The 17493-nt window shown below is 46.4% G+C and overlaps 1 protein-coding gene across 2 annotated transcripts in view; it reads right to left on the reverse strand.

Moving 5' to 3' along the window:
• The window catches only part of LOC144720244 (glycogen [starch] synthase, muscle-like), a 37084-nt gene that overhangs the window by 18227 nt on the left and 1364 nt on the right, over nucleotides 1-17493 (reverse strand). For both annotated transcript variants that reach the window (XM_078596810.1, XM_078596811.1), the window contains exons 2-4: nucleotides 12872-13053; nucleotides 9514-9705; nucleotides 1014-1199 (exon numbers count right to left, since the gene is read on the reverse strand). In XM_078596810.1, the coding sequence (XP_078452936.1) occupies nucleotides 1014-1199; nucleotides 9514-9705; nucleotides 12872-13053 (560 nt within the window). The remainder of the gene's footprint in view (nucleotides 1-1013; nucleotides 1200-9513; nucleotides 9706-12871; nucleotides 13054-17493) is intronic.

A 17493-nucleotide genomic window follows, 5' to 3' on the forward strand; every position in this document is an offset into this window, starting at 1 on the left:
CGAGGACAACGATAATGTACTTGCCAAAAAGATGTGTTTTAGTGGTACAATAGTTCCAAATAATACACATAAGTGAGAAATATAATTGATAAAAAGGTTATCCAAGTTGTATGGCACATCTATGCTCCTCGCCATTACCAACCTACACTGATCAGCATGGTGAAGTATGGTCAAATAAACCCCACGACCTGCACCGGCAGGAGGGAGGCCCTCATGAAGCAGTGGGCAGACAACAGCTGTGTATGTTCATTATTATGATGGGACGCTGCGGTGATCATGGGGTAGCGCACACTTCAGGTCGTCACCAATTCGATCTCCTGGCATGGTATTTGAAACAATTGCCAAGTTTCTTAGATCCCACCCCATCCACCCAGCAGTAAATGTTGATACACAGTCAATCGGCAGGTCGCGTGTGGTGCGGTGAATTGTGGGTACCTCCCACCTCTGTGTAAACATGGGCAAAACTTATTTTCTCAATTCCCCCTTTTAGTGGAGGCCCTTCTGCCAGCAGCAGCTTGAACAAGGCATTCCAGGGCTGCACCTTTACATTTTACGTTTACTTTTATTATACCTGCACGAACCACAGAGTATTCCTCTAATGTGCCACATTACAGACAAAAACGCGACACGTACACCTCCGATTAGTACGGTTGGCTACATACGGTGCAAAATAAGTTCAACATTCGCCAATCGAAAAAGTATATAATAAATAAATAGGTGGTCTCTTTTGGGCAGAGGTCCTTCTTTACAGGACAGAGGGGGCAGAGAGGTAGCCTCCCTATGTGCCATGAAGAAGAGCCATTGCCCGAACCATCACTCACGATATATATTGTTTCTTTTTAAAAGGCAGTGTTATTGACGAATGTGTCGAGTTTTTGTTACTTGTGCACCGCTGCCAACGCAGCAGCACCAAACTATTTGGTCACATTGCAGGCGGTCGCCACCGCGACTGGCTGCAGCCGTGCGGAGTGCCGCCGTCCCCAACCGTAGCGTTGCCGCCCGCGTGCACTCACGTGCTGCATGTTGTTGTAGAAGTCGGTGTTGCCGGCGCACAGGTAGCGTCCGAGCAGCGTGGCGTGCGTCGTGAACACCGTGGCCACGGGCAGCTGTCGTAGGCGGCACAACAGCAGCCCCACGCCCGACAGCCACTCGTGGAAGTGAGCCACGATCGGCAGGTGCTCCTCGCTCTGCGCTGCAAACTGACGCAGACGCGCGCGGTCATCAGACCGACGAGCGTTACACGCCGATGGCGACGACACGCCGTGTCAAGCATCGTCATTTCGAAGCGCTGACAAGGTGCAGCGAAACGACTTTCATCCGCGGCCATAATGTCTGCTGCTCCTGGTGTGCGTGCCCCCACCCCAGTCGAATTGCGGCCACTGCCGTTTCTCGCGAGCGGATGTGGAGAGTTTCTCTGTACCCAGCCGGGTGGTGCTGTTTGGCAGAGTTCTCAATATACAAATCACAAGGTTTTTTTTCCAGTATCAATGTATGAAAACTATGAGTGGGGTTTACCCTTTCATGGCAATAAAACAGGTGTTAAGATGTTCAAACACCAAATAGAAACCTTTCAAGGTGCACATAGCCTGGCACAAGCGTTGTTGCGACGTCACCACCACTTTGTGGCGAATGGCGGTTGTTGTTGTTCAGTCTATGCATGTATGTGCGAGTCCATTTGTGAGTGTAACTCTATGTGTGTGTATCAATGGATTTGCGTGTGTAACTACACGTCTGCCTTTTTCGCCCGGGCAACGCCGGGTACTAACCGCTAGTAATATATATGGCATTCTCTTTGAAACTAATTGGCCTACACCAAAAACAGCATTCTTTATGGCCTAGTCTCACCATACATATTAGCAGAGAATGTTTTATTTGCATGTTCACCACAAGTACGTGTGGTTAATGCAGTGACTTGATTCCTTGCAAAGGCTTCTATTTGGTGTTTGAATATCTTAACACCTCCTGTTTTATTACCAGAAAGAGTAAACCCTATTCTTATTTTTATATTCAAAATGTTGGCAGGTCAAAACGAAGGTCAGGGGTAAATAGTAAAATAGACCGATCATCTCTCCACGGTCAATAAAATTCGTACCACGTTGTGAAAAACCAGCAGCGTGGAAAAGCTGTGGCAAGAGGTGGCGTATACGCCACACATAATGTCCATCACTGACTTCCAGTTAAGACGAGTACCAACCAATGCTGATTAAAGTGTGGAGCTTAATTTGACTTGCAATTCATTTTGGCAGGAATGCTTTCCAATGGACCAAGATAAACCGTGATGTGAATAAAAAAAATTTTCAGCGATTCATTAATGATTTGGCAGAGCTTCAATGTACTGGATAGCCCTTTCCCACCTCCTCCGATTAATATTATTTTTAAACATGTTCCCTTTTGGCAACCTGTGGATAATGCTGTACTATAGTAGAGTACAGTATTGTTTGCAACATGTATATAATGAATAGACAGAAAGTCAAAACCTGTCCAGAGCTGGCCTGCTTAAACAGATGCTGCTGGAAAACACTGCTCTGGAAGGCCCAAAAGTAAATGGAACAAAAACATCAACTTGCTTTTATGTGGAGAAAGGGATTTCCTGTCTATTCGTTTTCTACATTTGAATAAGCCTTTTGTGAATCTACTGCTGGATGAAGGCCTCGCTACGCATTTCATCATGATCCCCGTGTCCCTTCCCATGTTTCTAACGGGTTCTCTCTGTGTGTCCCCGTGTCTCTCTCCGTGTGTCCACATTTCTCTCCATGTGTCCCTCTCTCTCTCCATCTCCCCGACGGCTGCTCTGTGCTTCCAATGTTCAGGGGCCTGCTTAAGGCGCGGCTCTGGCTGGAGCACGCACACCACACACGTCGGTGATGTGCACGTCTTCTTCGAACGCTGGGGGGGGGGGGGGGGGGGGAGCCGGAAAAGCCCTCTGTACCAGCGTGGACGGCACCCTCATGTTCACCTTCTGAAGCGCTCACTCATCACCGTGGCGTGCGCGATGAACACCACCACGTGACTTTTCTTTCGTGATGTGCATGGTGCATTTAGCGCCACAGCGCATGGATTTATAGCGTGTGTTTCATTTGTTTGCTGGTGACTGTCTATTTCATATTGGAATCGCCTTCAGTGCTGTTGCTGCTGGCGGCAATAAAAGTTGTACTGGTAGGAACCTCCTGGTTACACCAGCCTACAGGGGATTATTGTGTCCGTCCGTCCGTCGTGCAGGGAGGGGCTGGGTGGGGGGTGGGAGGGGAGGGGCTGGTCACCCCGTGGTGCCCTTATAAAACTCAACGTTTAACCTACTCACGCCGGCTTGTGCCAGCCCTCAGTCGGGCAAATTTGCGGAATACACCACGCCGCCGTTGACCCTGGCCATTGACCGAGCAACCGAACGTTCCTACCAGCTCCCTCCGCAGGAAAATGTTAAAAGTCTCCGTCTCCCCCCACGTGTCTCTCCCCCCCACCCCCGTGCGTTTCTCTCTCCCGGTGTGTCCCCAGGGGGTGGGGCCATGTCCGGCTCGACTATCACTCGCCATTCACGTCAACTGCGACCAGGGATCGAGCTCGGATCTCGATACCACTGCAAACCACTCGCCCCACTATTCATAATATACGCGAAAAAAAAATTATAATCTCACACGTCCCAAAATAGCACTGCAAGTCTGGGGTCCCCTGCGGCCACTCGCAAAAATTAACAGCGGCAGGAAACATTTCTCGTCCCCTTGCGAGTTCTCGGCAGTTGGCCCCATCGACGGGGTCAACTGCCGGCTCCAAATGTGACGCCAATACAAGACGACTAATCACGTGCTGATTAGGGGAGGACGAGGCATCTTTCTGTCCACCCTGAAGCGGCGAGCACAGCAGAATCCTTATTGTGCATGTACAGCCCTCATGTCAAACTCATGCTGGATGAGGGCATACCTACACTACACGGGTTCACAGCGGTCATTTGACCATAACTTCGTCATGCTGGTCAGGTAGGGAGCATAGATGTTTAAGCATAGTACAGGACAACAATGGATTTTGTGGCACTGCCTACTGCTCACAACATAGCCCAATGGGAGCTTACAACAAAACGTATGCGTTGCGGATGCCCCCATTCAAGCACCATCCTTGCTCAGCCCTGTTAAGATCGAGGGGACATTCTGGGTGATATGGTCGTAGGTTATTGAATTATTACACCAGTTAAATGAGCAGCGTGGTCACCCACACGGGTAATTACTCATTCATTGTACAGTCTTATTACAGAAAATTCACGGCTCATTACTACTGCTGTAACAACGAGTGGCAATTAATGTTTCCACCAGGGCCAAATTATTTATGTAGCCCGACCTACGTTTAAAGCTGTATTTATTAAATTTTAATCATTATGTCATTATTCGGGTTTTCAGATAGTGCAATTTTCAATGTATTTCAATGTTTCGTTTTCAGGTACCATTCTATGGTATTCCAGTGGCATTTATTTCACATGCTTGAACATTAGAACAAAAATGTAAACCATGTCAATTCAATCAGCTGCTGCCAGTGCATACAAGTTTAACGTACATTTAGTATAACCAGTTGAGAACTCAAGTGACGGGAGGCATGTCTGATAGGAGGGGCGATTATTGCTGTGCATAGTCTAAAAAGAGTAATTTGCGGCTAATTGTAGGATCTGGTAAATTTGGACCCTTATGCTTATACACAGTGGCCTACTCTTCAGGTGATCTGTAACGTCCAATGTAAAGCAGACTGCACGTGGTATTCTTATGGTTATTGCACCCACATAAAAACAGGGCGGCCACTGGATTTGACCAATGAACTTCAGGAACACTACTTGTTATGTATGTTATGTATATCGTGTTATGTATATGTAAATGTTATGTATATCGTTGATTGTTAAATTTGAATCACAGTTCCTATGATCACTGTTACATTGTTTTTATAGCTTTATTTTGGTGATTTTGAAAACGTTTTGGTCTACATTGTCTTATGGTTGTTATTGTTTGACTTGCATCCCACTGGGATTTTTGCACACAGCGTTGAAATACGGTGTTTTTTCTGGAAGACTTTGCCGTTTTTTCCTTGATTTTTCTGTTGTGTGTAGTCACTTTAAGATGTTTTTTGTTCATATTTTTGTTTTCTTGCGGTTGCACCCGAGTCAAGAGCCGCATGGCTCACAGGGTTATACCTCATAAATGAAATGAAACTGAAACTACTGGGCCAAGTCGTCACCACCACTACTCACTCCTGCTAGGCCATACACCCTGCGACAGTGTGACATAACTTGCCCATACCATACGCAACTTTCAGCTGCATAATCATGAACCAGAAACATAACCAGACCACGATTCAGGTTGCATGTTGTGACATCTGCTCAAGGTCAAAAACATTTCGCCTTTGGCTCACGCTACCCTTCAATTGCAGACCAACGTTTCCATGTTGGTAATCTCACAGGTCCTGTACATTCACTGGCCACCTTGCAGCCCAGGATGATGGGAATCTCACACAGACGATGATAATATTTGTATAATCCACTAACTGCTGCATCCAAAGTTATCGATTACAAGGCATGCACCACTACCACTATCAACACTTCTACAAAATTACTATTGGCTTTATTTTACCACATACCTTTTTTGCTGTGTTCGAATAGGTCATTAAATTTGTATCTGCATCTATCTACCTATGCCCATTGTGCCACTCCCACGAGGTGCATAATGATTCACCTCACAGAAATTATAAGAATTGACAATTTGGGGATACAATTCAAGAAACATCTATTGTTAATTTTTATGGTCCTGTATTGTAAAATGTATTATTTGTTCCGAAGTCAAAAGTATATTATAACTTGCAGAAACAGTAGACAATCACTTCTTAGACACATGATTCAATGCATGTGTAATGGGGGTTCAATCAGGGCACACACTAGAACTTGGAGGCAACACGTTTTATTAACCAACACCACATAACGCCTAACGGAATAACAACATAAGCTGGTAACCCACTGTTCCCACACTTATCTATGTACACTGGAGTATGGCTATTTACATTCTGGATGGGGCAACTACAAATCGGACCCAGGTCAGCCAACATGCTGCCTGGTCCACGTGCGCGACGCCCGGAGACCCGGAGACCCGCCGACGACGAAGGTTTCTTTCCAGCCAGGACGAACCCCAGTCACCCCTGGGGCTCAGCTTACGGCGTGGCCAGGCCCTGCCCTTGGCCACGCCTCTTTTCCCGATCCTTCTTGAGGGTTCAAGACCCACCTCACGTGTTCCTCAACCCTGGTCCCCCCCCCCGTCCGCACCACATCCGGTCATGTGCCCCTTCCCGTTTACCCAGCCTCCCCTGGTATGCCCTTCCACTGTCAGGGAGAGGCTCCGCCCCTACAGTACCACCCACGCGGTACGGTCTCTACACAACGGTACCCACATCAACGACACTACACATGTACAGTATCACAGGCATAATAGATTTCCAATCAATGGCTTGTTACATGCTTACTTTTTTTTCTCTCCACCTGAAAAAGACCGCTTGTGTTGCAATCGAAACGTCATGGGTTTTTTGCTTTAAATTTGTATTGTTTTCTATCTACGTGACTTTACCGAAATAACCAAGGAAATGAATTCCTGCAGTCACTAAAGTTTTAAGTCGAAATTTAACCGCCGCTACGGAGAGGGTTTCCACATAATCATAAGATCTTTTAACAAACTCCGAGACAAGAAAGCTCATCTGATCGAGTCACTCACATTTCTGAAGAGATGCCGCGACTCTAAGGTAATACCGACTTTATTCGCAATGACCTCTGCTGCTGTCACATCTTCCAATGCCAAACGAATTTTGTTTAAAGCTAGCTTGGCCCTGGTCTCTGAGAGAATTAGACTGCTCCACACTGAACTGGATCATGCAGACAAGACTCTTGAATTTACACTTAACATTGATGCACAAAATGTCTACATCTGATTGGGAACATGTAGATAACATGACCGCTTCATCAGCCGCTACAATGTCAGCTAAATGTAAAGATAATCTGATTTCCTCTCCAAGAAGAAACCAGATCCACATGTTAAAAAGTTAGACCTTGACAAGGTCGTTATCAATATGAGTAATAGCCCTATTTCTGATGGTCTGAAGTCGGTTTTCGCTAAAGGATTGAACTTTGCAGTCACCCCCAAACAGATACCAGTTGATGACATTATTGCTCAGGTCGATGTAGCCCTTAAGAGTTTGGGACACATCACTGCAGAAGTGACAAGATCTGAAATCGCTGCAACCCTCAAAAGCGCTAAGATACCAGTCATCAGTAAGGAGGAGCGCTTTGAGTTATTTCAATAAAAAAAAGAGAGGGAAGATATCGTCATCCTCTCAGCCGACAAGGGTAATGCCACAGTCATCATGGACAAAAACGTGTACAATAACAAAATTCAGGACCTACTTAATGATGGTAGCTCCACAAAGATTAAAAGAGATCCTACCAACTGCCTCGTTACAAAAACGAACAGTATCATCACTGATTCAGCTTCATTAATTTGAACAGACCAAAAGGTTTTTCCTCAAACCTTCTGCTGCTAGATCACCCAGACTATATGGCTTACCAAAAATCCATAAAGAAGGTACACCCCTTCGTCCCATTGTCTCCACCATTGGCTCACACACCTACAAACTGGCCTGATATCTGAGACCTTGCAACCTTTCACTGGTAAGACCACCTCTTCTGTTCTTAACTCGGCTCACATGGCAGCGTCAATTAAAGATATCTCACTGTCTCCAGGTGATTTGCTCGTTACTTTTGATGTATTTCTCTGTTCACCAAGGTTCCTGTGCCCGATACCATTGCAATAATTGAAGATTTTGTCCAACAAGGACTGAATGCTGATGTACTGGCCCTGGCGAGACACTGCCTCACTAATACATACTGCACTTGGAATGGAACATTCTACAAACAAGCTGAGGGCACTCCAATGAGTTCTCCCTTATCTCCGGTTGTGGCTAACATTTTCATGGAAAAATTTGAGACGGACGCCATCCAGGCATCCACTCTACATCCATCCTTGTGGAAGAGGTATGTGGATGACATGTTTGTCATCTGGACACATGGCCGACCGGCTCTGAAACAATTTCTCAACCGCATCAATTCCATTCACCCAGAAATCAAATTCACCATGGAGGTAGGAAAGAATGGCATGCTACCCTTCTTTGATGTCCTAATCAAAAGGAGACCAGGTGGCTCAATGAGCCACTCTGTTTACAGGAAAGTAACCCATACTGACGCCTACCTAAAACCTGATTCCCACCACCATCCATCCCAGAAGAATTCCCTCATCAAAACGCTACACCATAGAGCTCAATGTATCTCCGACTATGAACACCTGACCAGTGAACTCAAACACCGGGCTCTCAAGGCGAATGGATACTCTGACTATACAATCCGCAAAGCCATCAACCCAACCGTGAGGAAGGAGCCATCTTGAAGATCCAATCAAAACCGTCACCTTACCTTACATGGAAGGGATAACCAAAAATATTTTTTAAAAATCTTGATCAAACACAAGATCCAGGTCCGATTTAACACAGTACACAAAATTCATGACCTGATCCCATCTGTGAAGGACAAGATCCCTGACATGCAATATCCCGGCGTCTATAAACTAAGCTGTACCTGCGGCAGCAGTTACATTGGGTAAACTAAGCGACATGTCTCGGACCGTGTTCGTGAACACAAGGCAGATTTGAAACACGGCAGGACCAATACTTCTGCCGTAGCTGACCATTACTTTAATGCGGCTGGCTCACGTGAAATTGATTTCTCTAAAACGATGGTACTTTGCAAGCCGACTGGCTATCAACAGAGATTCATTCATGAAGCCATCCATATAGACAGACACAAACACAATTTCAACCGAGACGACGGTTATAAACTCAGCAATCATTGGAAAGATGTCATCAACCACTTTTGGTCATGATTTGAATTTGTGTTTCCTTGTCAACCTCTACCGTCAGCAGCGTGGATGGGCGTAGCGAGGTGCAATTCCTCCCTCCTCCCATCTCTACCCGTCTCTCCCCCCCCCCCCCCATCTATGCCCCACCCCCTCTCTCCCTCGCCCCCCCCCTCTCTCGCAGCTCTTTTATCCCCATTTCTTCCCCCGCCCCGCCCCATTGTCTGCTCGCGCAGCCCTTTCCCCCGCCCACTCACTCTGGAGCCCTTATCAGCAGCTGCATTTGGAAGCTTGCCCCCTCTTTTCTCTCCACCTGAAGAAGACCGCTTGTGTTGCGATCGAAACGTCATGGGCTTTTTGCTTTTAATTTAGATTTTAGTTTTATTGCTACGCGACTTTACCGAAAGAACCAAGAATATCTTTATACCAATTTATGTATGCCTTAATTTCAGCCAGAGCTGGCAGGGGCTGGAATCTGGAAACGCTTGACGGTAGGTGAATCATTGTCGGGGAAAGAGTGGGGGGAGGGGGGAACAGTTTACAGGGGGGCGGTGGGTGACCGGGGCAAGCATAAGATAGACCACAGGGCCTAGGCACCTACCTCTCTGAGGAACGCCTCTGTGAGGAAACCAAAGAGGACGGCTTCCGTGGTCTCCCGGTCATCGCACGGCACGCCGATGTTCGACGCCTCCCACAGCTCGCCCTTCCACTGATCCAGGTGGTGCCGGGCACTCTCGATGTCGAACAGCACCACAGAGGGGCCCCCTTCCGTCAGCCAGCGGCCAAAGTACACCTGGCACCACACAATGCAATATCCACAACCGGGCCCTCTCGTCACCACAAAGCAAATCATGAGTACTGTCTCGTATTCGCTCCATTCCTATTAGCAATAGGCTAACCAGGATGGTGCTATGATGCACAAATTAGTTTAGTCTGCAGTACTTTTGCAGTGGGGGGGGGGGGCAATGCTGCCACGTGGCTTAACCTCATTCGAGAAATGTTATAATTTTTACCGAGATGCCGATGCACGTGATTATGTCCAATGAGAAGCAGTGGGCATGCATTTTTGCTCAATACACCCCGAGTATAAAAATGGAGGTGACCATTGGGCTCACACTGCGAGCCACCACCAGAAGCAGCAAACGCTTTACTGCTCGGCCACGTCGCTAAAAACAAAGCACGGACGCCGTAAAATAAAAATTCTTTTGGAAAACTTCACAAGTAGAAAAATTTCGCTTCAAATCGAACAATTCATGTGATTAGTTTGGACTGCTGGGATCATCGACCAGGCTGCCTTCACCCACCGTATTCCGCTGAAAAACGGCGACTGGAGCGAGACCACAGTGTCACCGCCTACAACTGGACCATAAACTGCTTAACGATCATAAATCAGGAAGCAGTATTTGTAATTCTTTAAGGTCTCCATTGGAAAAAGAGGCCTTCATCTTCGTGTTTTGGGAATGGCTGGTAATTGGCTTTATTTATTTTACCTGTGTGTGCAGAAATGCATTATCAGCTGATAACTCCACTTTTCTTGGCCAAACGCGTGCATTGGAACACACCCTGCTGATCTCAACAGAAAGAGCATATGGTAGTAGAGAGCCTGTTTGTGTGACCCTAATTCACCGGACACCATCATCGTCATCATCATCGTCATCATGCCACGAGTGGCCATCGTCTCATCTCTCCCCTACTGACTTCATGCACCACAACTCAACAGCAGCTCGTGGAATTTAGCTGCCAGATTAGGAAATAACTGGATGGTCCACTCCTAACGCCACTAATATAAGCAAGCTGTTTCAACTCCTCCGAATTGGACAAAACAAGAAACAGTTCTCTTGTGTAGAGCACCAGTTGTCCGTGTGTTGCTGTGACATAGCATCCATAAGAGCTTTTTTTGGGTTAGATCGCGTAAATATAAACGTGCCCTTATACCCGCCACCACCCGACAGCCAATTAGTAAGGTTTGTCACGTAAACAAAACATGCCAATTCGTTACGAGTACAGCACACCGGTGTGTTGGAGAGTAAACCCACAACATTTACAATTCGAATACGACGTTCCGCCAAAAATTACAACCAGCCCCATCAGGCGACAGCCAGACTTGTGTAGAATTCCCCCTGTTTCGGTCTTAAAGATACATAGCAGTTTGGCTTAATTCACACTGGGCAAAGAGCATTTGTCCGAATCTACACTCACTGCCACGCGTTGTTTCTCTCTTTCTATTCTAAATGCCAAGGTGAAAGAATGCGTAATGGTTAATAAAGCGCACTTCAGCAAGTTCCAACTGAGTGAGCGAGCCATGCTCTGCCCCCAGGGTTAAAATTCTTTTCACTTAATATGATCCGCGTATTCAGGGCCAAACGAACGAAAGTTTTTTTTTACTCAGCCACTAGGGTAGCATTTGCAGACACGGTGGAAACAACGAATGCAATTAAGGACAATGCTGGCTGGCCACGTTTCACCCCTGCTGGAATATGAAACAAGTGGCCGTTAAGTTACCGGGCTGCAGTGGTGGCTATGCACGCACCTGTAATCCAGGACCATGGAGGAGGAGGCCATGGTTGGTGGATCACACAAATGTCATTGCACTCCCTTGCATATTAATGCAATTCGTTACATTAATGAATAAAAACAATCATAACAGTGAAATGCAGTGTTCTGTGCAACAATGTAATGAAACATCATGGCCTCGGATCACCACACCTTACCCCCTTCTAGATCAATCCAGGATACAACTCCCAGTCAGCACCAGGTCTATAATCAAAACTGTGCCGTATACTGCAATAACGTTCAACACAACGCCGGTACCAGACCTCAAAATCAATCCCTGCCACCAGATCACAAATTCGATTTCCCGGACTGTCCGGGTCAAACCCAGACAGGTGGCCAGCGTAATCATGGCGTGTTAACGCTGCAACAATCTGGGTCGGGATCCCAACAGTACCTGTAGCTCCAAGGTCGAAACAGTCAGTGGTCAAGAACTTAGCAGAGACAGAGGGCCATGTCTAAGCTCGAGTTAGCAATGGTGTCGCTTGGTTCAATTTCGCGGTTGAATGCTTTGACCTTTTGCTATATTATGCATTTAATGCGAACATAACTGGAATTGACCGGACACAACTGGGGAGCTGAAAGGTTATTGATTAAGCAGAGCATAGATCATTGGATTCAGGTACAAGCAGAATTTGCTGCGTAGCGTGTTGGTGGACCTTGCATCCGAGACATGGGCATTTGCCATTGCCCCATGGCACCAATGGGGGGGGGGGGGGGGGGGGTAAGGGGGGCACGACCTCTGGATTGCAAGATTTCAAGTCCAAAGGTCATCTCTAAATTCTTATAGTAAAGTAAAAAAATGTCGATTAGCATCTTTTATACGAGTGCCGTTGTTTTTTTAAAAGGTTCCCTTGTTCAGCTCTCAACAATTGTTCAAAATGTAGTTACAATTACTTCGTCTTCATCACATCACTACGTTATGGCCGCCCACGACCCCACCACCCTCTTTATCAAAGGTCACGGTACAGGGTTTTGCAAAATGCCTCGCAGCCCAAACCGCCCTCCACCTGAACGCAAGGTGGTGGCGGCAGTGGCAGAGGTGGCGGTGTCGTCAGAGGCGTAGCTAGGGGGGGGGCAGGGGGGTACATATGTCCCCGGGCGCCAAGGTAAAGGGGCGCCAAAATGAGGCTTACAACGTTACATTATAACTTATTGCGGCGGGCGCGGCAGCCTGAAACTACTGTACAAATCTACACCTCAACCTAAAAGTTGATATATCCCGCCACACACAGCCTACATGTCATGTAATTACATTTGGTATGTGGTTAAATGGGGGGGGGGGGGGGGCGCCAATTTTATAGTTCGTCCCCGGGCGCAAAATATCCTAGCTACGCCACTGGGTGTCGTCATCCAACGGGCCCCTGTGGAGGATGCGCGAGGACGCGCGAGTGTGTGGTTGCCGGCACCTTGCACCCGCGATTGTCGAGGGCCTCCATGGCTCGGCGCACGGCAGGGTTCGTCGGCTCGCCCAGCTCCACCTCGGTGCGCACATTGTGCTCGAAGTAAGGGCCGATGAGGAAGTAGTTGTCGCCCCACTCCACGCTCGTCTGTCTCACTTTGCTCTGGATCACCGTGTAGATGCCGCCGACTGCAATGAGGGAGGGGGATGGGGGTTGGGGTCGAGGGAATGTGCGACAAACATCTTATTTTACTTTTATTAATTTTATTTTACCTTTATTTATTTTAATTTCAATTTTTTAACCTACGTGACTTTACCGAAAAAACCTAAGAATATGAATCCTTGCAGTCACGAAAGCTTCAAATCTAGAAACATCTGAGAGGTGGAGCTTCTGCAGAGCCTGGTCTTCAAGCCAGAGGCCTCCACGGCCACGGGGAGACAAACAAACGCACAACATTCTAACTGCGGGAGCCCAAGTAAATACAGACGTAAATAGAAGTGCAAATTGCAACTACAAGTAACGTAGATTATTACTGCCCATCTCTGTAATACACGTAGCTGTCTCAACACAAAAGGGGCTCTCTGTTCAGATGGGGGGGGGGGGGGGTTCGGGGGAATGAGGCTGTGGATCTCCTTTATCCAGAAGTATAACTTCTGGCTCCTGAAAATGAAATGTTGGGGGCATCCTAAAGAAGTGAAACGCCCTGACCATATGCACATGGTCCACAGCCCTGGGTGTGTATACATAGATAAGATGAACAATATTTCAACATAAAAATCTTAAAATATTTATCTGTAAGGTTTTCTTTTGTACAATTGATGGAAATCAAATGCAGGATTTACGAGTGAAATTCTAACGGAAGCAGAACTCTTATGGAAAATAAAAGCAGCTTTATTGGAGAAATATTTATCCCGCGGTATTAAAAGTGACGTGGGTGGGGGGTAAATGTCTGGAGCTCTTAACGTTTTAAAGATTAAAAAAATGCAGCAATAGCAACATTTCTATAAATCCCGTCAGATTGCCTCTTAAGTGATCAAATGTACGAGCCCCGCACAGGCACAGTATCTGTGTGTTAGGCAACCAACTTGACCTTTAAAATGTCGAGTAAGGACATTTCTCAGAATGTCCGGTGCTGATGGGCGTGTGTAGGCCAACTCAAGCCATGAATGTGTGTTTTTTGTATGCGATGTGTTCTATCAGCCTTGTCATTTTTTGATGCTGGTCATAACCATGTCTGGTGCAGAACCTTGCCATTTGGTAATTGGCAATGTACAGTTGTTTTGGGATTTTTTTGTTGGTGTGTTTTTTCTTGTTCTTGTTGCTGTAACTAACATTTTTTTGCGTGTAACCAGGTCCCCATCGATTTGCATATTTATTTTCCAATGGTTTGTTGTTACTTGTGCCCGAATTTAAAACAAGAAAAAAAAATCTAATCACACAAGAGAGGGTTTTCTGTGCAATTTTGGCGTCACACAAACCGGGTTTGAACTTTGCACCAGTGGTCAGCTGGCCTCAAAACATTCAAACAACATCGACTCGATTGCAATTTGGAATGACACACTTTTCACTTGACCTCAAAATCACCGGGCAATTTGTTTGTGTTCCCGTTCATATGCATGTGGCGTTGGCGATAGATAAATAAATGAAATGCTACACATTAAAACAAGATAAATGTTCACGATTTTTGATTTGGTGATATGAAGAAAACCCATGACTGGGAGCATAACCGACACTGGATATGTTCATGTAATATTCAATGGTTGTTCGCTAATGAAAAACACTGGAACAACCGAGACCTCAATAGTTTACCAATATTGTACATCGCAACAATAACTGAAAACTGGATACTATGTAAAATGTGTTACCTTCACAATACAAATACATTGGCAACTCCAAGCCAAGCATTGGCAGTGTATTTTAAAGATATGTCCCTTTCATTATTTCAAATGTGGATAGCTTAAAAAAGGCAGGCATTTATGCAATGCACTGAAACCAATTATTGTCCCAGATTCGGGAATCAACATTCACCTTCTTCGCTACTTTGGCAGTGGTTGGTGAAATACTTTATTTTATTTTTCATACAATGTCTACACACAGTAACACTGCAAATGTTGCCCCCCCCCCCCATATCCCTGCTGGGTGGAGCAGCGGTGAAGTAATTAGTGCAGTGAGCCGTGAATTCAGTGAGCAGAGTTGACCCGGGTTCAATTCCTGGGGTGCGTGAGGACAGCCTTCTCGCGGTCCAACCGATTGTTTCAACGACCTCCCGGTACGAGTCGCAAGAATCAAAGTCATTCAAATGGTCCTTCTCAGGGCCACGACTAACCGTGCCATGGAACCAGCACTGAGGATCTGCAAGCAACCTAGACACGGATTGAATTCTTGTTACTCAATTTCCATACGAAAGAGTCACATTCCTGGTCACGGCTAACATCAGCGACCAGTGATAACGGAACATGTCCGAGGCATACCTTCAACCTACTCTGGCCAGCATGGTGAAGTATGGTAAAAAAACAACTCCTACGATTGACTTGACGTGGGGAGGCCTTATTTCAGCCACGGATTGACAAAAGCCTGTACATTCTTGCTGCGATTATTATGCCCGTGCAGCGACACGTGATCCCCAGGTAGCGATGAATGAGTTGTGTGTTTTAAATGGAGCCCTTGCCACTTTAGGTGGCCAACGAGGCCAAATAGTTGCGGGAAATTTGCAAGCAGCAGCGATCTATCAAGCTGGTGAAACATCGTTGCCCTGCTCATCCCTTTATTCTCATTTTGGATTTTGATTTTCTCAACATCGCAGGCTTGCACACCCCCACACTACAGGTGAAAAGCATCGAGATAAATTAACTTTGGACTGCGCAAAGAAGCATCTCACACGACAGTTGAGATGTACTTCAGCTTTGGAAGGCAAAGTGCCACACTATTGGTGCCGTTGGTGCAAATATCCACCCACCCCAACCCCCCAACTGCGTCGCAATCGGCAATGCTCTCCTTTTGTTCTGGGCGCAGTTTGTGGCAGCATGCCGCTTTGATTACTGGGCACGACCATGCTCGCGGATCGTGTAGACGGTGGCCAAAGCTGGGGCGAGTTAGAGACCGCACCGGGGAGAGACAGAGAGGCGGGCGCGGTCCCGTGTCGCGCAGGTCACGACACAAACGCCGAATTTGTGCCGAGAATAATGCGCTCCATTCAACGGCCCAGGCCGGCCTATAAATAGCGCCGAGACTGGGTCACAAAGCGCGCATCTTGGCAAGAGCCACGCTGTACCACCCCCACGCAAGCAAGCAAGCAAGCTCGGCTCTTGCATAAGCAAATTCAGCGCACAAATCTGTTTACACACCAGGCGAGCGCACGCGTGTGCATTTCAGTAATATCGGTATCGAGAGAGAGAGAATTACGTTACACCCCCTTCCCTCCCCCCGCTCGTCGGCCGTGAAAACATGTTTTTTTGTGCAAATGCACGCTGTAGGTTCGCAGACCAAATTAAACGTTTTTATTTTACCAGGTGAGGCCCGCTGGGCTGCACAGCTCTTACAAAGGCATTCGTTTTAAAATGTGCAACTTGATCCTTTCTCTGAAAAAAAAACCTACTTTTAATTATCCAGAGGTTTTTGGGTTAGATCGGGTAAATATAAATACATATCTGTCAACCCCTACGGTTTACCCGTATTCGTGCACAGGGAAATTGAGTAGTAGTACTACTAATATACAGGGAAACTGAGTAGTAGTACTACTAATATACAGGGAAATTGAGTAGTAGTACTACTACTATAAAGGGGAATTGAGTTCAGGTCCATAAGGCGTACAGCCGTTTCAATGCAGGAAAAAAAAAGTTGTCTATTTGTGTTTTTCCCTTATGATGGGGCTTTGTAGGATGAACGTTGAAATTTATAAGGACACGAGTGACCAATAAGGTCAGAATTGGTCTGTAATAAGGTAGGCACTGGTAAGGGTTTGGTAGGTGTGTAAATGCGTCGTTAAACCCGCCACCACCCGACACAGCCAAGTAGTAAGATTTGTCACATGATCAGAACAAAACATGCCAATCAATGCGTTACTAGTTCAGATATATTGGAGAGGAAACCGACAACATATGAAACAAATGATATGTTTTACCCTTTCCGGCAAAAAAACAGGTGTTAAGATGTTCAAACACCAACTAGAAACGTTTTGCTAAGAATAAAGTCTGCATTAACCACACGCACCAGTGTTGAACATGCTCTGATATATGGATAATATTTGAAACCGATTGGCCTACACCAGAGACCGCCTTCTTTAGGGCCTGGTGTCACCAGTGTCAAAGCAGAAAGCGCCTAAAGGCGAACAGCACAATGATAATGCCACTATCAAAGCATTCATAGCTCGGGGTGAGCAGCTACAAAATGGGACCCTTTTGCCAGTTTTGAAACCCACAACATTAACAATTAGAGTACGACGTTTCGCCGGTAATTACAATTAGCCTCGTCAAGCAACAGCCTGCGTCACAACTCATCAGGAGACAGTTGGGAATGGAACTCAAGATATCCGAGCACATAGACGAGTGTGCTAATCACACCACCACCACCATCCAAGCATTCACAGTCATGGGGCATTTAGAAACCACTCTCACTCTCCAGAACAGTTC

This window comes from Lampetra planeri, chromosome 8 (genome assembly GCF_965212315.1).
Source record: "Lampetra planeri chromosome 8, kcLamPlan1.2.h2, whole genome shotgun sequence".
NCBI lineage: Eukaryota > Metazoa > Chordata > Hyperoartia > Petromyzontiformes > Petromyzontidae > Lampetra > Lampetra planeri.